The following is a 21,424-nucleotide window of genomic DNA, read 5'->3' as shown; positions in this document are numbered from 1 at the left end:
AATGGGTTGTTCTGCAAAAGGCTAAAGACTTCAACTATTAAAATGTGCTTCTAGGAATTCAGCCTGACCCTTCCTGAAAAAGTGCTTGGTGCAGAGCACTGCTGAACTCTAGTGCTTCCCACCAGGCAAGGGGCTAAATGTGGTGGAGGGATTTGAGCTACATAACCCCAGTAGTATTGACCTGGCACCTCTTGTTTTCAATTTTCCCAACGCCATTATACTGTGAGGGATAGCTTATCGTTGATTGGTCAGGAACTGGCACAACGCCACTGAATTCAGGCAAGCAGAAATAAAACACCTCATGCAAACCTTGGCTAGTGGCCTCATGAATCACTCTTCATGCAACACTACAGAGTTAGATGAACTACCATACATGAAATGACATTCTAGTTGCTACTCAATGTCCTATAATCTTCTGCAAAGGAAGTGGAAAGGGTATTAAGAGACAAATGTCTCTATGTCATGGATTCATTGGTGATTCCCTCAACTCTCACATAATAAGAGGCATGGAGGGCACCCTCAAAATGATTACAGCACCCTGTCTTGCACGGCCTTTCCTTTCCAACCAATTCCTTAATCTGGTGATGACATGGTAACAGCCAGCAGTTTAGACGATGCGTAATTTTCCTAAAAAGAACCACCCCTACAAGTTTTATCCTGCTGTCTACCATGCACGTTAAAGCAAATGCGTACTGAACCTAATTAAGATTCCTAAGGGGGTCCCTAATTAACAGAATCTCAGTACCCCCAAAGACACTGATCCTCCCCGAATACTGGAAGCCGCCGCCTGTGGCAATTAGATGAGAAGAAAATGGTTCGACCACTTCCTTTCTCCAGGGAAAGGCAGATGATAATGCACGATCCCCAAACCAAAATAGCGACGACTACAAAGCTAAATACCTAAAGTTTGTGTTCAGCTCCAACATTTTCGAAACGTAAAACGAATCGAACATCTAAGCACAACCAAGACAAAATAAATTACACTCTATTCAATCGAAACAAAATCATATTCAAGAGAGTAATGGGAAAAAGGAATTTTCCTCTGACCTTGAGATGTTCGGCGAGTGCATACTCAAAGAGAATCCAATCAGTCTTCAATGTACGTGACGAATTCCGGCTGTAGAACACAAAAGTCTCCCTTTTCCCCAAAACAGATCCTTCTTTCCCACCCGGTATATCCCGCGGTTTTCCTTTCCTCTTCCAAAACCCACCTCTGGCCTTCCTCCTCACGCGCTCAGTAGTGACCTTCGCCGTAAAGCAATACCAATGCTTCCTACTACCACCGCGACCGTAAGGAAAACAAGCAACGTCAGGAAGGTCGCAAGGATCGTACCCATACAAATCGATTTCCTTAACCATATCTACTCCAAAAGGTGAGAAATCGACATCGGAATTAGAAGGAATGGAGAGATCACGCTCATGGTGCTCTGTGCAGTTGTTCTTGTTACTGAGGTAGTAACAGAGAAGCTGTTCTTCTGTGGGGTAGAACCGAAAACCAGGTGGGAATGAGATCGGAATTGTTCTTACATTCTTAGGGTTAGGGTCTCCCATGAGTGGGAGACTGAGATCGTTGATTCGCTTCTACTATTCCAATTCGCAAATGTCATCTGAGAGCGAAGAGGTTAAAGAGAAATGCGATTTAACGCTGTGGCCTAGTACGGACCAGGGAAAGAGCGAGGGAGGACTCCTTCCGGTGGAGGGACTGAAGGAGAGAGAAAGAGATGTATATGTTGAAATGGAAGCGTGCTTGGGAAGCTTCACCTATTTATTGGTGGGGCCGACGTTTTATTGGTTGACTTATTTTTATTCCAAGTATGAAAACAACACGTGTTGAGATGGCAGCTCGTGATTGGCTGAATGATGTAGTAAAGCACCGGGACTTCATGGGAAAAAACCGATTGCATTGATGAGAATGTGTTGGCCTTTGTTCGTAAGTCTTCCGTTTCCTTTTTGAGTAATTTTTAGTAGGGGTGTCAATTCATGGTCCGACCCGACTAAATCGATCGAGATAGACCATTTATAGACCGGCCTGACCCAGACCGTTTATTAAATGTGTCGGGCTTGAGCCCATCCCGTTTATAAATAATCGGTCTCAGTTTTGCTATTTGGACCGTCGGGCGCCCGACCGAGACCAACTGAATAACGTCCGATCGAGATCGGCCTATTGTGCACCGACTTGGCCCGACCCTTTAATGATTGTAGAATACCTATTTTACCCCCCAAATTAAATAATAAAAACTAAAAAGTGAAGACATGTTCACATTTTAAATAATAGTTATATTTGGTATCATTTATTGATTTATTGTCATTTTTTTGGGCTTGCATGAGTGGGCCGGAATATAAGAGCACATTTTAAAGAGGGTCCGTTTAAAAACCGGTTAAAGCCCTTTTAACATTAAACATATCCGTAGCCCGGTTAAGGCCCGACTAAAGTCCGATTAAGGAAGCCCGATTATAGCTCGAGGTCGACTAACCGAATATAAAGTGTACCATGCCCTCAATAACTAAGCCCGATTAGTTAAATGGGCGGACACGGTATAGCCTTTGAAAATCTTTAAGCCCGATTAAGCCCGACCAAAACCGGACCGATCCGACTAAAACCGGACCGACCCAACCGATTGACACCCCTAATTTTTAGGTTGTGTTTGGTTAGACAGAAAAATATATATAAATCAAAAGAAAACAAAACATTGTTGTAAAAAGTAAATAAAAATTATAAAAAAGAAGAAAGAGCGTTACCTACTGGGCACAGATGCACAAACAAAGGTCAATTTGCTCTAACCATCTGAACAATTTAGAAATGATAGCATTCTCTTACAATAAAAAAAAAAGGGTCAACAGGATAAATAGATTGTTTTTGTCAACTAATTCATTATTCATATAGAGGAGGGTTTTGTGTCTCATATATAGATAGAGAGTTATGCTTATGTGTGTGCATTTCTCATTGCATGATTGTGGAGACGTTGCTGGATAAAAATCGTCTGTTGTTCTCCATCTCTGTTTTTCCATGTTTTGCTAGGTGCAGAACACGACAAGTGGACGGTTCATTATCAACGGTCAAGATGCTTGCTTGGTTGAAGCTCTACCAAAATCGGGTTGAGGTAAATGAACCAGACCGAGTATGTATGACCCAACCCAACCCGTTAACTCCTCTCTTCTTCTTATTCACACTCTGTTATCTCTCTCATTCCCTAAAAATCTGTTTCCTCCTCTCTTCTTCTTCTTCTTCTTCTTCTTCACCCTATTTTCTCAATGCCCTGAAAATTTTGAGCAGAAACACAGATCAGAGATACATCAGTGATTGAAACGGAGAAAAAGGAATGCAATCGCTAATAAAACCAACCGAGGAAACAAACTAACAGAAAGTAGACAAATACAGAACCAGGAAAAAAAAAAAAATATATATATATATATATATATATATTATAGACAAAAAAGAGGCTTTAAGTGGCCTTACCAGTTGATCTGGTTGCAGAATGGTCATGGGGCACCGAAATCCTTCATCAGAAGCTCGTTGTGCAAGAATGGAATCACATGGCTCACTAGTTGATTTCATCGGTAACCTCTGGATTTCATTGCCAGTGCCAAAAGACGTATCTGCTTGCAATAAAACTTCACCAATGGCAGATCCTGAGGCTCCATCATGTTGTTTATAAGTTACATTGGCATCAGTGTTATGCATTGCCGCAATACATTTGTCAGTGCAAGAACTTGGGACATGTTCTGTGATCTTATTTCCAGGATGAAATTTGAAGAATACTCGACATAGGGTAAAAGAGTCCTGCACATGGATTCCCAGGTTGAATTGAAGATATATATAACCTTCTTTTGCTCGGTAAGAAATAATTTCATTGCCATATTAATTATGCTGAATAGAAAACAATCACACTCAGTACTCCCAACAGGTTCTTCCAATTTAGTGCGCGAATGAAATCATTAAGGATATTATCAAACAATTATGAGAATGATGACGGACAGAATTAAGATTCTCTGTTGTTCAGCCAACTACTGCCAAAATGATTGCAATGCTTTCTTATTCTGGCATAAAGATCAGCAGAACAAATAATGATTATTATAGATGCACAAGACAAACATAAAAAGATAAGGGGCAAATGGTGATACTTGATCATGTCGAGCACATACTTTCATCGATATGTTATATCCACATCTGCACTTTATGGTCTGACAAGATAACAATTATGAAGAGATAGATCACAACAAATATTCCTCTCTCAGGAAGTGGGGTGGAAAGTAAGAAAAAGGTTGGTAAAAGATGATCTCAAAATGGAAGGGAATCAAGGAAAACGAGGACATACCTAGATAACATGACATTTAAAAATGTATGTATTATTACATTTAAAGTGGCAGGAAGAAAATGCATTTATTTCTTTCTTAAATCCTTATTAATTATCATATTTTATTTTTTTGGGGAGGGGATTCTCTGAGCTAGTGGTATAGGGGAATGCACCAATCAGGGTGTGCTTTGGCTTTTTTTCAATAAGGAGCGGGGAGGAGAGAGGAATCCAGCAGCTCAAAGAGACTTTTCCCCACTTTTTTTTTTTTTAATGATGGCTGTGCCCTCAAGTTTGATTAGCTACTATCCATTATCTGGGATTCTAGGGGGGAAAAGCTGACCAGTTTAGGTTCTTCTTTACCAAACATTCACATCCAGTTTCCACACAATATTAGTTCATTATACACAATTTCATAAACCCTAGATAACCATACCCCTAGATTATGGCCTTTTATTCTAAGATACAAAATTTTGACACCTCACATTATTTTGGATGGTCGGTCCATCTCATAGGAAGTTTCCTTTCAAAATTCTCCAATCTAATTGTCATGAAAATTGAACAGGGAGAGGAACAAAGAAAATAGACAATAAACCATTACAAAATTTGATAATACTCCATTAGAATAGACTAGTTTAGAGATATAAAGTGATAAAGAGAAATATTTGTAACAAAAGAAGATGCGAGGCAAAGGCAGTGAAGCACCTCCTTTCACCCCCTTTATGTAATTACCTACTGGTTAAACCCTTTTCATATTCCTACTTAACAATTTCTGAAGAATATTAGTCAAGAATATCAAGATTGGAATTTGACAAAAGCGATGATACAATGAAGTAAATTACCACTTAAGAAGACTGAAAGAAACTGGAGCAAGAAAAGAAAATAAATTCTCCAATCTAATTGTCATGAAAATTGAACAGGGAGAGGAACAAAGAAAATAGACAATAAACCATTACAAAATTTGATAATACTCCATTAGAATAGACTAGTTTAGAGATATAAAGTGATAAAGAGAAATATTTGTAACAAAAGAAGATGCGAGGCAAAGGCAGTGAAGCACCTCCTTTCACCCCCTTTATGTAATTACCTACTGGTTAAACCCTTTTCATATTCCTACTTAACAATTTCTGAAGAATATTAGTCAAGAATATCAAGATTGGAATTTGACAAAAGCGATGATACAATGAAGTAAATTACCACTTAAGAAGACTGAAAGAAACTGGAGCAAGAAAAGAAAATAAAGACATCTAAGAGGTATCTTGTTGATTTCAATTATATAATTGGATCAGTACTTACACTCTTCTTGAATTGGAAGTTGGCTAGATTTTTAGATGTGCCTCTTTCTCATCTTATTGGTCATCTAGTTTTTTATTTTCCAACCTATGTTTTCTAGGAAATGTCTTGTGCAAAAGTCAAGAATTTAAGGAGGGAGGGCTAAAGCATTTCTTAGATGAAACTTGAAACGAGGTTCGATCTGCTGCGAGCTGGGTTATTTATTGATTCATTAGGAAGCAGCATTAATGGGATGACAACTAACAGTATCAGGCTTGTAACATAAATGTTGCTATAATAGACAAAAACTTATCTATAGACAAATTAGTCAAAGTCTAAAAACGGGGAAAAAAAATCCACATCTACATATGCACCGCAACCAGCCAGCACATTTTTCATCTACAAATTAGTTATCATGACTCCTACACCAAGATTCATTTAGGTGGAGTCCACCCACAACTCCCTTAGCTGGGAGAGAGTGGAGACCATGGCCACTCATAGCATTGGGGGTGCAATGAATTCCCTCATAAATGATGTAACAAAGCCTATAGTTGGACTACAAAGAAATGATGGTGGGAGAGCTTCCCATTCCATGATAAAGCAAAGTGATAAATGAAACTCTGGTATAAACAGACTAAAAGGAATCAGAAAATCGAGGGTTTGAGATAAGAATAGATGGTAGGCATTTTGATGCAGGTCAGAATGCTCTTTTCCATTTGTGGTCAGGTTTTTTTTATAGTCCCATCAGCTGATATGTCCCATATGTGGGCCGTCCATTTAGATCTTCTCTTTCCATTTTAGTCTTTTGAGTAATACTAGTTGGATAGGATTTGTAGTTTTAATTGGTGCAGGAATTTATATCCTAATTACTGTATTATTTTTTGTTGGTTTTGTTTAATCCAGATAGGATTTAATTTAGTCAACATAGGATTTCTGTTTTATTAAAATAGAAATTTATTTCTTATAGGATTAGGGTTATACTTTATAACAAGATTGGGCAAAAGAGTTCTGCCCATGGGCTATATATATCGGTATACTCAGATTATTTTTCATATTCTGGGTTTATGTTACGGCATGGGTCAGAAAACTCTTCCCAGGTTTTTGAGGGTCAAACCCCTTTTTTTCCCTGTTCCTATTCTAATTTGAGTTAATCAATCTCAGAAGAAATCTACTCCAGCCCTCCGACATTCAATCATACAAGTCAGTTAGGCTACCTTTTTTCGGGTTAAACTTCTGCTAACATTCTTCTAATTGGCTGCAAATTTCAGAACATACATTGTGATTGATTGGATCAATTATAATTCTGTTTCTGTCCCAGCATTGTTCTTTCCTCTGGTTAATCCAGATTTCTGTCTTACTTTCATACATCCCATATTTCTGTCCCTAGTAAACAATGACTATAGGAGTTTCTCCCAGCATATTATGTTGGTCATTTTTCTAGATATATTGTAGAATTGCTACAAATAACAATAATGAAGTTTGAGGTGAGGCCATGCGGGTGGAGAAGTTTGACAGTGAAGACAACTTCAGGATTTTGCAAACAAGGGTGGAGGACTTTCTTGTATAATGGATGATGCAGAATTCCAGCAAGAAGAGAAGAAGATTAGCCTGTTGTTTGGGATTGGTTCAGTTTTCAGGGTCAACCTAAACCAATTGTTCAAGATTGATTTTAGGTCCCCGATGTGTTATATGGGTCGTGGTTTTAGAACTTATAGGTTTTCTATTGTAGTGGGCCAATTCTACAAGTCCAAATATTAGAGATTTGAGTGATGCAGATCAAAGGTACTTAAAGTAGTACCAAAGGAAAAAGAACAACCAAACTCCGCAACTTAGCCTGAGTGCCTGCTGATTTAGGAGTTCTATTCCTTAATGTTATATTATTTTTATTTCATTCTGTAAAAGAGTTATTTAACATTGGCTATACCTTTCCAATGGCTAATCTGAAATAGCTTTTATAAAGGTTAGGGGGGACAGTCCTATCGACTTTTGATTATTCACTACACTATTGCTGTTTTAAAATTCTTTGGTGATGCAATTCTGTTGTTGCTGGGATAATTCAGCAAAGCCTATTGTGGCTATTCAATAGGTGGGTTGGTCGTGATTCCAACGAAGGCCATTCCATTGGTCATGTCCCTCTCTTCTTCTCCTCTTTATTTTCTGTTTTCTCCGTCAATCTACAGGTCAAAACTTTTAATCTCTGCTTAAGTTTTGATCCGATTGTTTTTAGTGCTTATATCTGGTGTTCATCAGTACCTCGGATCTTCAGTTTCTTGAGTTTCCTCTTGCAAGTGAAACTCCTCCATATTTCCCAATCTGATTATCCGAATGGTTATTTCCTCCATCTAGTATACCCTTCAACCAGACTTTGACGCTATCTGAATGGTACTAAGTGAGTTATTGGATGTCCCCATATGTTGGATTTATGTTCTATGTTTCTGATTTTTGAAACAGTTATATCTGGTTTCTGTTTTCAGTTTAGTTTCTATTGAGTTTTCTGTTTTTCTGCGGTTGCTTGTTTGGGTTAATATTATCCATTTGGTTCTGATTTCTTGTTACCTAAAGTGCTCATCGATTGGCCTGTTTATTGGAATCCTACTATTGTCACTCAGCATCAACCTTTGGATCAGTCTTAAGTTTTTGATATTTTGTCCTCCTACCAGAATACCACATTTGACCTGAGATGTTTGCAGATTCAATTCTTTGAATTTATTTAATCAAATTTCTCCTTACTTCTGAAATTTTCCTTAGTCAGCGATCTTGTTGGACTATTGGTTTTTTGACACTTCGTATTAGGTGGACTTAAAATTTCATTAATGAGTCCCATACAAAATTAGGTGTTTAATTCTATTTTCAATGTCCGGGACTCTGAGTTGGTCCAAGGCAAGGTTATAAATATATGAACAGGGCTAGGCTCTCCCATATGTTATGAGCGAATGAAGATGTCTTTTGCCCCAATTGTTCTATGGTGATTCAGACTTGGTGCTGTGGTGATTCGGTAGTTCGATTGATGGTGATTCAAAAGTCATATCCATCTTTTCTTTATCATATCCTTTCATCTTCTTTCTTCATAGAATCAAGTTTGTTTTCTGCATCCTTTCATCCCTATGCATATGAGTTCTATTCTGTTCTGCAGTTTTAATTATCGTTCAGACATCTAGCTTTCTGTTCCGTTCTTCTCTCTGTTGCAGCAATTAGATCACAGAAAATAAGGACCAGACCAGTGCATCGATTTCAGCCATTACTTTGCTAACCTGTTTTCTTCAATCACAGTTTTCTGAACTCTCCTCTGACCTAATGGCTCCTTGTTTCTAGTTAGTATTTGCTGTGTTTATTGTTGGTTGCTATTTCCTTCAAATTACTGGATTGGTTTCCTATTCTGGTTCCTGATTTCCAATTCTGCTTCAACTTTCTATTTCCATCCCTTGTTTCTAATTTCAATTTCAGTTTATAATTTGTACCTTATAAATTTGTTAGTTGCTCTTATCATAGTTACTAATTCTATTGGTAATGTGCTATGTTCTGAGTTTCAGTCAAAGTTGCAAGTTTGGTTTCTGTCTTTGTGCTCCTAATCATTGTGAAGTTCCCTTTGGGTTTTCTAATTCCTAATTTTAGGTGACCTACACTCCCATCAAGGGGCCAGCAGAGGAGTCGTTGCAAACCTGGCTGAGTGACATAGATTGGGAGATTTTCGACTTTGATAAACAAGCAAAAAAACAGAAAAGGAAACAAAGCATGTGCAGGAAAAAAAATTTAGATCTTACTTGTTTAATGGAAAAGATGAAAAGAGAAGAGAAGTTATGAATCAGGAATCCCAACTGATCCTTTGAGTTGGCATCCCAGCAAACTCAAGCTAGGGATCCCACCAAGGCTTCATTGCATCTCACAGACAAACAGAGATCTGAATCTCACAGAACCAAGAGGCAAAAGCCAACTTCTATTCATCAAATTCGTGTACCTTAATGGCTGTTAGATATATATATATATATATAGATATAGATATATAGATATAGACTCTAAAAATATGACTCCTAACACAACTAGAAATAGCCAAAAACCAACTAGCAATCAAACTAATTACTTAATTGACCAATAAAAGACTTAAAACAACTCCAAATTTGACTAAAAAAATCTCCAGCTGCGTTTGGAGTTCGTTAACCAACAAGAACTTGACATAATGAAAGGAAATCAATTCATAACAGGACTGGACTTATAATGCTAATCCATCCTAGACTAGGGCACATAAAAATAATCCAAAATAAGATGCTTCTTAAATATAACTCCATAGTAGACTTAAAATAGTATTCCCAATGAGACTAGGATTATTAGAGAAACTAGGAATTCCGAAATTCCCGAAACTGCAAGCCATTTCTCTTCTCTTGGCATTGCTACAGGTGTCTAGATACTGCATCAGTAAATTACTCTTGAACTGTTGGATGAGCTGCTTTCCAGCAGAATTGAACGCCCTGGAGAAGAAGCTTGAAAGGAACAATGCAATAATTGAATTTGAAACTAGAGTTTGGACTAACTTAAAATGCAACTCAAAGACAAAAATGTGTTACATTCACATGTCAAAATAATCCCATGAGGGCAAACTGAGCAGTACACTGACTACCACATTTAATCACACTGTCCACTGGGAGACAAATAATGGGTTGTTCTGCAAAAGGCTAAAGACTTCAACTATTAAAATGTGCTTCTAGGAATTCAGCCTGACCCTTCCTGAAAAAGTGCTTGGTGCAGAGCACTGCTGAACTCTAGTGCTTCCCACCAGGCAAGGGGCTAAATGTGGTGGAGGGATTTGAGCTACATAACCCCAGTAGTATTGACCTGGCACCTCTTGTTTTCAATTTTCCCAACGCCATTAGACTGTGAGGGATAGCTTATTGTTGATTGGTCAGGAACTGGCACAACGCCACTGAATTCAGGCAAGCAGAAATAAAACACCTCATGCAAACCTTGGCTAGTGGCCTCATGAATCACTCTTCATGCAACACTACAGAGTTAGATGAACTACCATACATGAAATGACATTCTAGTTGCTACTCAATGTCCTATAATCTTCTGCAAAGGAAGTGGAAAGGGTATTAAGAGACAAATGTCTCTATGTCATGGATTCATTGGTGATTCCCTCAACTCTCACATAATAAGAGGCATGGAGGGCACCCTCAAAATGATTACAGCACCCTGTCTTGCACGGCCTTTCCTTTCCAACCAATTCCTTAATCTGGTGATGACATGGTAACAGCCAGCAGTTTAGACGATGCGTAATTTTCCTAAAAAGAACCACCCCTACAAGTTTTATCCTGCTGTCTACCATGCACGTTAAAGCAAATGCGTACTGAACCTAATTAAGATTCCTAAGGGGGTCCCTAATTAACAGAATCTCAGTACCCCCAAAGACACTGATCCTCCCCGAATACTGGAAGCCGCCGCCTGTGGCAATTAGATGAGAAGAAAATGGTTCGACCACTTCCTTTCTCCAGGGAAAGGCAGATGATAATGCACGATCCCCAAACCAAAATAGCGACGACTACTAAGCTAAATACCTAAATTTTGTGTTCAGTTCCAACATTTTCGAAACGTAAAACGAATCGAACATCTAAGCACAACCAAGACAAAATAAATTACACTCTATTCAATCGAAACAAAATCATATTCAAGAGAGTAACGGGAAAAAGGAATTTTCCTCTGACCTTGAGATGTTCGGCGAGTGCATACTCAAAGAGAATCCAATCAGTCTTCAATGTACGTGACGAATTCCGCCTGTAGAACACAAAAGTCTTCCTTTTCCCCAAAACAGATCCTTCTTTCCCACCCGGTATATCCCGCGGTTTTCCTTTCCTCTTCCAAAACCCACCTCTGGCCTTCCTCCTCACGCGCTCAGTAGTGACCTTCGCCGTAAAGCAATACCAATGCTTCCTACTACCACCGCGACCGTAAGGAAAACAAGCAACGTCAGGAAGGTCGCAAGGATCGTACCCATACAAATCGATTTCCTTAACCATATCTACTCCAAAAGGTGAGAAATCGACATCGGAATTAGAAGGAATGGAGAGATCACGCTCATGGTGCTCTGTGCAGTTGTTCTTGTTACTGAGGTAGTAACAGAGAAGCTGTTCTTCTGTGGGGTAGAACCGAAAACCAGGTGGGAATGAGATCGGAATTGTTCTTACATTCTTAGGGTTAGGGTCTCCCATGAGTGGGAGACTGAGATCGTTGATTCGCTTCTACTATTCCAATTCGCAAATGTCATCTGAGAGCGAAGAGGTTAAAGAGAAATGCGATTTAACGCTGTGGCCTAGTACGGACCAGGGAAAGAGCGAGGGAGGACTCCTTCCGGTGGAGGGACTGAAGGAGAGAGAAAGAGATGTATATGTTGAAATGGAAGCGTGCTTGGGAAGCTTCACCTATTTATTGGTGGGGCCGACGTTTTATTGGTTGACTTATTTTTATTCCAAGTATGAAAACAACACGTGTTGAGATGGCAGCTCGTGATTGGCTGAATGAAAGCACCCGGGACTTCATGGGAAAAAACCGATTGCATTGATGAGAATGTGTTGGCCTTTGTTCGTAAGTCTTCCGTTTCCTTTTTGAGTAATTTTTAGTAGGGGTGTCAATTCGTGGCCCGACCCGACTAAATCGATCGGGACAGACCATTTATAGACTGGCTTGACCCAGATCGTTTATTAAACGTGTCGGGCTTGAGCCCGACCCGTTTATAAATGATCGATCTCGATTTTGCTATTTGGACCGTCGGGCGCCCGACCGAGACCAACCGAATAACGCCCGATCAAGACCGGCCTATTGTGCACCGACTTGGCCCGACCCTTTAATGATTGTAGAATACCTATTTTACCCCCCAAATTAAATAATAAAAACTAAAAAGTGAAGATATGTTCACATTTTAAATAATGGTTATATTTGGTATCATTTATTGATTTATTGTCGTTTTTTTGGGCTTGCATGAGTGGGCCGGAATATAAGAGCACATTTTAAAGAGGGCCCGTTTAAAAACCGGTTAAAGCCCATTTAACATTAAACATATCCGTAGCCCGGTTAAGGCCCGACTAAAGCCGGATTAAGGAAGCCCGATTATAGCCTGATGCCGACTAACCGAATATAAAGTGTACCATGTCCTCAATAACTAAGCCCGATTAGTTAAATGGGCGGACACGGTATAGCCTTTGAAAATCTTTAAGCCCGACCAAAACCAGATCGACCCGACCGAAACCGGACCGACCCGACCGATTGACACCCCTAATTTTTAGGTTGTGTTTGGTTAGACAGAAAAATATATATAAATCAAAAGAAAACAAAACATTGTTGTAAAATGTAAATAAAAATAATAAAAATGAAGAAAGAGCGTTACCTACTGGGCACAGATGCACAAACAAAAGTCAATTTGCTCCAACCATCTGAACAATTTAGAAATGATAGCATTCTCTTACAATAAAAAAAAAAGGGTCAACAGGATAAATAGATTGTTTTTGTCAACCAATTCATTATTCATATAGAGGAGGGTTTTGTGTCTCATATATAGATAGAGAGTTATGCTTATCTGTGTGCATTTCTCATTGCATGATTGTGGAGACGTTGCTACTACTACACATAGCTATGCCCTGGGAACCATAGTGGGATAGACTATCATACCTCACATATAGAGATGATGACATCATTGGTTAAAGACTTCAGAAGAATTATCCAAAAACAACGCTGAAAGATCAATAATCAATACAATTGGTGTTAGAAGAGTGTGGAGCAATGACAACAAGTTGGGAGACAAGACATGATGTTTATGTTTGGAAGTCAAGAAAAAAAAATTTCAAGAAATTTGACTTTAGGCTCTGTTTGGTAGCCAAGAGGAAAAAAAAGAAAAGAAAAAAGAATCTAGAGATAAAGGAAAAGAAAATAGAAGAAAAGAAATGAAATGGAAAGAAAACAAAAAAGGTATGTTTGGTTACCATTAGAAGAGGAGAAAATAAATGAAATGTTTTGTAGGTTATGTTTGGAAGCCAAGAGAGAGGAAAAAAAAAAAAAAAAAAGAGAATCCAGAAAAGAAAAGAGAATAAATAAATGAAATAGTGAGAAAAATAAAAAATATGTATGTTTGATTGCCATTAGAAGATAAACAAATAAAAAAAAAAATGAAAGTTTTGTATTTTCTTATGCTTTCTTGCGTTTTTGGTAAAAACAAATTTTTATGCGAGCAAAATAAAACTTTACAATTCCCAAATGAGATTTTGAAATTGAAAATCTGAATCTTCTTTTATATCAAGACATGTCAAACATAAAGAGAAATTCTTAAACTATGAAAAAAAGTATTTATTTCTTTTCTTCTCTTGGTTACCAAACACAATCTTAAAAGAGGGAAAAAAGCATTATTTAGTTAGTTATGATTTTGTCTTATTGTTTCTTATGATTTTTATTTGGATGATAATCAAACTTCAAATATTAAAGGAATAGTTTTTCAAACTTCATCTCTGGCAACCAAATGACAATAAAAACATCAGAAGGTTAAAAAGCCGTACAGAAATTGTACATGTTGCTTTTGTTTTCTCACCAGTCAAACACAACATTGCTCGGATTTTGGAATTATAAACGTCAGGAATAAACAATTTGTGTATCAGTGCTAAGCCAAGGGCCCGTTTGATAACGTTTCTGTTTCAAGAAACGGCAGAAACAGAAACAAGTAAAAAAGGTGTTTGATAATTCTTGTTTCTAGAAACAAAAACGGGTAAGAAGGGTTTTAGAGGGTGGGTCTCTTTGTTCTTCCTTTCTTCCTTTATTCCTTTCTCGTATCCGTTGAAAAACCTCTTACGACTTTCATGGCTTCGAGCGACTCTCCTGTTCCTCTCCCTGCTCTTCTTCAACATCATCTAGGGTTAGCTCAGGAATCGTTGGAAAAGCAGTTGATGCGCTTCTGAAATGGAATGAATCAAAGAAGAAAAAGCTGGAGAAAGCCCAGTTGTTAGAGCAAGATGACTTCCTCTATCTCATTCTAACCCTCAAGAAGATCCCTGCAAATGGTCGCACAAACCCTTACAAGATCCCTCTATCACACCCTCTCCACTCCCCATAAAGAGGAACTCTATCTCATCATCGACGATCGCTCCAAAAATCGTCTCACCTCTGAAGCTGCCAAAAAGAAAATCCAAGCCAACGGAATCCCCATCTCGAAGGTCCTCAAGCTTTCTAAGTTTAAAACAGATTATCGCCCATTCGAGGCCAAGCGCAAGCTCTGCAGCTCCTATGATCTCTTCTTGGCCGATAAACGGATCATTCCTCTCCTTCCAAAGCTATCGGGGAAAGAGTTCTTCAAGAAAAAGAAGATTCCCATACCAGTCGATTTAACCCACCAGAACTGGAAGCAGCAGATTGAGTACGCTGAATTGACGGGGAAAAAGCGGAAGAAAGTGCATTGGGTGAAGAAGGAAGGGGGGTTGGTTCGTAGTTGCAGAGCTCCCTTCGAATGAACAACATAAATTCATGTTGGTTCGTAGTTCGGTTTTTTGTACCCCTTTTTTGTTTCGAGAAACGAGTGAAATAAGTAAAACTTGTTTCGTCATTCATGTTTCTTAAAGCATAAATTGTTATAAATTTCAATTTATGTTTCAAGAAACAAGTGGAACAGAACACTATTACCAAACGGTATTTGTGCCATTTCTTTGTTTCTGAGAACAAGAAAACACAGAAACACGTTTCTGGTAACGTTATCAAATGGACCCCAAGTGTTTCCTTTTTTCTTTTCTTAAAAAAAAAAACTGCTATCATGTTTTTTTTTTTTTTTTTTTTAATTGAAAGGATGGGAAAGGTAGATGTCAAAAGATTTTACTGACATTTAACCTGACGTTGCGACAACTTTTCAGGAAATGTTTTTGGGGAATCTGATTTTTCCCAAGATGAACCTCCAGATTACGCGTTTTCCATGTGGGGTCACCGCTCGTCGGATGAGAGGATCCTATGAACCGGACTCCATAGTCCAGATACCATTAGGAGGCTAGAAAACACAATTTTCCAGGGTTTGTTTTTGGGAAAATTACTTGATTAACCATTTTTGAGTTTTCCTTTACAAAAATATCCAACTTATGTTTTGATTAACAAAATCACACAAAATCATGTTTATGTTTACCAAACTACCCAAAACAGTACCCTTCCTCACCACATACGTTTCTTTTGACATTTTTACCCTTCTTCTTCTTCTCCTCTCCCATTCACCACCTGCAAGTTCTTCCCCTTCTCTTATTTTATCTTTACAGTGAAGATCCAATGGAGATATGATTGTTGAATTCAATCGGTAGATCGGAATGTGAGTAAAGGAAATGCACCCTCTCTGTTGTATCTTGCTGGAGAGTCATGGATCGAAGATCGATCACTAGAGGTTTCAGCGATTAGAAGAGGCCTTTCTTCGTTTTTTGTTGGATCTGACTGCAATGCAGGGAGGGAAACGGGATCTGATGTTACAGTTGCCGGAGTTCTTTACAAATGGACCAATTACAGCAAAGGATGGAGATCTGGATGGTTCTTTTTATGAAAACGGTGTTTTTTCATACCTTTGTGGAAGAGGGCAAAGCTTCTTCACAAAACAGCGACGATCTTGAAAGAACATAAAGTCCCTATTGGAGAATGCCTCGTTAAAGAGATCGCAAAGCCTGCTAAGGATGCTGTCACTGAGGTAAGTGTAGAAGTTGAAACCGTTCAAATCTATTTCTGCAATTCGAGTGTTGAAAATTTTAAATGTGGTGGAGAAACTAACTTTGAATTTGGAAATAATGGTGATGAAGGTGGTTAGGTCTGGAGATTTGGTGTTACTGTGCAAACGAAGGGGTGAGGATTCTAGGAGATCCCGATGGTTCTTTTTGAGAAATGGTGTTTTTTCATACTTGAAGATCCACCCGTCGGAGAATCTCAATCTAATGTAGACGAGCGATGAAGTTCGTGTGATCGGAGATCCTTCTACTGACCATTGTCTTTCACGTCTCGACAGCAAGGAGAGACAAAAGCAAGAGAAACCTATTGGTGTCGTTCATCTCAAGTTACATGTGTGTATGTGAGAAGAAGAAAAAGAAGATTTTGTGTGAGCGATGAAATGTTTTGTAGGTTATGTTTGGTAGCCAAGAGAAACCTATTGGTGTCGTTCAAAATAACCTTATGTGGTGAGGTAGGGCATTGTTTTGGGTAGTCTGGTTAACCCAAACATGATTTTGTGTGATTTTGTTAATTGAAACATAAGTTGGGTATTTTTGTAAAAGGAAATTGAAAAGTGGTTAATCAAGTAATTTTCGCTTTGTTTTTCGTTATCTTGGGCCCGCATTATGAAAAATATTTTTGAGAAATTAGGTTCGTAATTTCTCGTAGTTAATTTGAATTTAACCCATGTACCCGAAAAAATATTTTGAATTTATCTAGGGAAACTATTTACTTCCGAATAATAGTAAGGGTATGCTATAGAGTATAGATATAGATTGTCACAAGTTAAATTTCATATAAAAATTTAATCATCATACATAATGGAAAAAAGTTTTTTACAGATATTAATTCGGGTGCATGAGAATCCTCATCTTTATGTGAAAAGACGTAAAAAAAATACACATGGATGGACAACATGCACATGTTTTGCCCTAGATATTGATGTTTTTTCCTTTATATTTTTAGTTATTCATTTGTAATTTGAATGATAAAATCAATTATAATTGAGTTTTTTTTTTTTTTGGGGTAAAGAACTATAATTGAGTTTAAGTTAATTAAAATAATCAAAATACAATGGGACTTGATTATTTTTTTTGCTTTAAACGACAAGAAAGCACAACTAGGCATTATTGAATAAGAATAAGTATTTAACCAGCATAATATGATGGGTTGGCGTTTGTAGGAAATATATATTTTTTCAATTAAATAAGATTTCTTTTTGGTTTTAAACATTTTTTATAAAATATTTGTTTAATTGCAGATGTAGGTGGCCGAGTAATTATTCTTTCTTTCTTTATTTTGAATAAAAACCTTTTTTTTTTTTAGCTCAATCATAGTTTGGAACAAATATTTCATACTTGGGATATGATATTAATCCCGAATCAGTTCATATTGAATAGATTTACCCTTGGTCTGAGTCAATTCACTACTATGGAGTTGGTTAGAAATCAGTTATTTTCCTGGTCAGGATGTTGAGTCCTTGATCCATTGTTTGAAATTAAATCATCTCTACCTTATAAAGATTTCATGGTAGGGTATGTTTGATTAGGGCCTATAATACATTCCTTATTGAAAATATATGAGGATCATCCTACCGATAAGGGCAACATTTCAAAACATAAAATAAAACAAAGATGAAGATCATGGTTACTTTAAGATCTATTGTCTGAGACCTTCCACATGATCTTAACCCTTCCTCAAAACATTCTTCCCACCACAGTAGCTCAATGTGTTTCTGTCGTAGTTGAACATTTTCATTATCACCACACTTTTAGTATTTTCTCAAACCCTAAGTATTTTTTTTTTCCAAAACTCAAACTAAGGGACTGAGAGTGAGATTGAATTTTTATTAGAACTCCTCAGGCACCTATGGCTATGAAAACCTTGTGCACACATCTGTGGGTAGATGGCTATGAGGCCATATTTTTTTTATTTTTTTATTTTTTTTAAATGCCAGGATATAACCCATACCAAAATTATTTTATGTGCTTCAAGGAACACAATAGGCACGATGTTCACATCTGATAAGTGTGGGATTACTATATCTTCTATATGACATAAACAAACGTTTTAGCCTGTGCACACTTTGAATCACAAATAACATGAAATGAAATAAGAAAACATAAACATTCACCATATGATGATTATTATGAGCCATTTCTGATAATCACTTGCAATACATGTTATGAAACTTCAAGGTTTTTCTCTCTATCCCTTTTTTGGTAGAATCTTCAATGTATCTCAACAATGAAGATTATCAAGCATACAAATATAGGATAGAGAAAGAACCAAGAGCCCAAAATTTATAATCAAGTAACACAATCCTCCCATTAAGGAAAACATATATTTAGGACTCCAATTCCTTTAACCAATTTAACTATCATAGAATGGATATCTTTTTTTTTTTGTTGGGTAAGAATCATAGAATGAATATCAATCAATTAGAATTCACGTTAGAAAATAAAAAAATTCACCAAAAGAAATAAAGTTAGGAAGTAAAATCAAGTAAAATCATTGAGATATTTGGTAAGTCTATACTTAATTGGTCATGTCGACTATACATGATGTAATAAAATCCAAATAATCTACACCCATCATCTTTTATGAGAAATTGAAAGGGATAATTAATTTTTCATAAAAAAAGGGATAATTAATTAAGAGAAAAATACATTGTAAGTGAAGTAAATCAAAAGTGGAAAATAAACCCTATAATCCAATGCATCATTTTATTTCATTTGAGAAGTGCCCTAAATGTGTATATGAGAGAGAGAGAGAGAGATATCCTGCATGTCCCCATTTAGTAGAAGTTTAACCAAATTATTTGCATGAATTAAAACTGCAAATCTTATCATAATTGGATTCGACTAATTTCTTAAGCGGTGATCATCTAGGTCTTACCTATAGCTATTTAAGCGATCGCCACATATCCAGGTGACAATCAAACGATGCCCAATGTCTCTTTATCTGCAACTCTATCATGCCTCTTTCTTCACATCTCATTAGGTGCCATTAGATCATCACATGGACATGTGGCAATAAATCACCGCTAACGAGGGGAGCCAAATCCCTTCTACTTAGCTTTACCACAAAGCTAAAATCTCCATGGAAGCATGAAAAGTTAATGCGCCAACGGGTCATATACTCGTATACCGTTTTGCCATATCCCGTGAGAAAGGTCAAATTGACTAGGCGGTTCAATACGGGTCTGATCTGGCCCGACCGCCGCCATTGAACGTGAACGGCAGCTATTTGCAGCTAATCACAGAACGGAACGGTGAAGCCGTCACGGTAGGAATTATATAAATCACGTGACAAAAAAGAAAGTCTCCATTCTCCAATAGTCCAGAGTTCTTCTTCGCAGGTGTCAGCGTCGGGAAGTCGCAGAATCTCCCGACTAGAGAGAGAGAGATCTTTTCTTTGTGTGGGGATTGGGATTGCGATGCGATCTGATTCCCGACAAAGTAGTGCCCGATAAAGTTGGGCGGCAGAAAATGATCAGTTCGACGCCAACAACACCAGATCAAAGATGGATCCTCGGATGTTGGCAGCTTTAGTCACTTCCGTGATCTCACAGGTCCTACTCTGCCTTCTCCTCTTTCCTTCTTCCCCCACTGACCATATCTTTACTTCAACTTCTTCCACTTCCACTCTCTTCCCTCTCATTCTCCATATACTCTCTTCCTCTGAACTCCTCACTTCCATCTCTCTCCTCTCTCCTACCAGAAAACGCAAAAGAATTGGTTCATTTGTAGATTCAGAACAAGAGGAAGAAGAGATCAACGATGAGGGTTTCACCGGTGATGATTCGTCGCAGGTTCCACTGCCGCCGCATCTTGATTCCTTCAAACTGTGCTTCCGGATGACATCTTCCACCTTCAAATGGCTCTCTGGTCTGTTAGAGCCTTTATTGGAGTGTCGCGATCCTGTAGGTTCTCCTCTCAATCTCTCTCCCGAAATTCGCCTAGGTGTTGGTCTTTTCCGATTGGCAACTGGTTCAGGCTACGCCGATATCTCTAGTAGATTCGGAGTCTCCGAAGCCACATCCAGGTTCTGTACCAAACAGCTGTGCCGTGTCCTCTGCACCAATTTTAGGTTTTGGGTTGCGTTTCCCAGCCCTTCCGAGTTGCAATCCGTGTCCGCGGCCTTCGAAGCCATCGGTGGAATCCCGAATTGCTGCGGTGTTATTGACTGTACTCGATTCAGGGTTGCAAGAGAGGGGAATTATCAGGAAGACAGTGTTGCGGCGCAGATTGTGGTTGATTCTGCGTCCAGGATTTTGAGCGTTGTGGTGGGATTTCATGGTGACAAAGGGGATTCCAGGGTTCTCAAGTCTTCAACGTTTTACAGAGATGTGGAAGAAGGGAAGCTATTGAACTCTTCTCCCGTTTTTCTCAAAGGGGTTGCTGTTCCTCAATACTTGATTGGGGATGGAGGCTATCCTCTGCTACCTTGGTTGATGGTTCCAATTGTTGATCCCGTCCGTACCTCATCTGAAGAGGATTTCAATGTGGTCCATCACTTGATGCGTCTTCCGGCTCTCAGAACCATTGCGAGTTTGAGGAATTGGGGTGTACTGAGCCGCCCAATAGACGAGGAATTCAGGACAGCCGTAGCATATATTGGTGCTTGCTCTATCCTTCACAATGTTTTGCTTATGAGGGAAGATTATTCTGCCCTCTGCGATGCAACGGACGATTTCTCATCGTATGATCAATGCTCTCAGTACTATCGGGACACTACTAGCCTGGAGGAGAATTCGATTGAGCAGAAAGCCTCTGTCATACAGAATGCATTGTCTGCTAGAGCGAAAGAATTTAGGACTTGAATCCATGATTGGTGACTGAAGATTGGTTTTGACTGTATTCATTCTGTTCCTCACATGGTACTATTTCTGGTCATTTTAACCTTATGCTTTTCTGTAGAGATGTTCTTTGTCCCCTCATCCCATTTGTTGAAGAATACCTGAAGGCAACATAAGGACATTTTATTCTTGGAACATGGCTGTAACCCACTGTCCTTGTCAATTATTCTAAAACAAAATTGATCATTTCACTCATTAAAGGTTTTCAACCAAATGCTTCACTTAAGTTTTCTCTAACTAGAAATAGAGTGAATGAAATTTCCAGTGGTGTAACACATGACATGAAAAATGGGCTTTCTTTGGGGGGGGGGGT

At 38.3% G+C, this 21,424-nt stretch overlaps 2 protein-coding genes and 1 pseudogene across 5 annotated transcripts in view; 2 read left to right on the top strand and 1 right to left on the bottom strand.

The window, feature by feature from the left end:
- Nucleotides 1–11,927, bottom strand: part of LOC122075191 (NAC domain-containing protein 45-like) — a 13,879-nt gene extending 1,952 nt beyond the window's left edge. For all 3 annotated transcript variants that reach the window (XR_006139200.1, XR_006139199.1, XM_042640135.1), the window contains exons 1-2: nt 11,258–11,927; nt 3,458–3,781 (exon numbers count right to left, since the gene is read on the bottom strand). Coding sequence is in view for 1 of the 3 variants with exons in the window: in XM_042640135.1 (XP_042496069.1) it covers nt 3,458–3,781; nt 11,258–11,761 (828 nt within the window). In the remaining 2 variants the exon portion in view is untranslated. The remainder of the gene's footprint in view (nt 1–3,457; nt 3,782–11,257) is intronic.
- A 2,446-nt stretch (nt 11,928–14,373) lies between these two features.
- On the top strand, nt 14,374–15,037 carry LOC122076332 (annotated as a pseudogene).
- A 4,548-nt stretch (nt 15,038–19,585) lies between these two features.
- LOC122075859 (protein ALP1-like) lies at nt 19,586–21,320 on the top strand. 2 transcript variants are annotated; one of them, XM_042641036.1, is made up of 2 exons: nt 19,586–19,824; nt 19,974–21,320. In XM_042641036.1, the coding sequence occupies exon 2, from the start codon at nt 20,110–20,112 to the stop codon at nt 21,073–21,075; it is 966 nt and encodes a 321-aa protein (XP_042496970.1). In that variant the 5' UTR covers nt 19,586–19,824; nt 19,974–20,109; the 3' UTR covers nt 21,076–21,320. The 2 variants fall into 2 exon arrangements, with proteins under 2 accessions (XP_042496970.1, XP_042496969.1); XM_042641035.1 differs by having other exon boundaries at nt 19,586–21,320.
- The last annotated feature ends 104 nt before the right edge of the window (nt 21,321–21,424 follow it).

The sequence above is a fragment of the Macadamia integrifolia genome, chromosome 4 (assembly GCF_013358625.1).
Source record: "Macadamia integrifolia cultivar HAES 741 chromosome 4, SCU_Mint_v3, whole genome shotgun sequence".
Lineage (NCBI taxonomy): Eukaryota > Viridiplantae > Streptophyta > Magnoliopsida > Proteales > Proteaceae > Macadamia > Macadamia integrifolia.
This window is presented reverse-complemented; position numbering and strand designations above follow the sequence as displayed.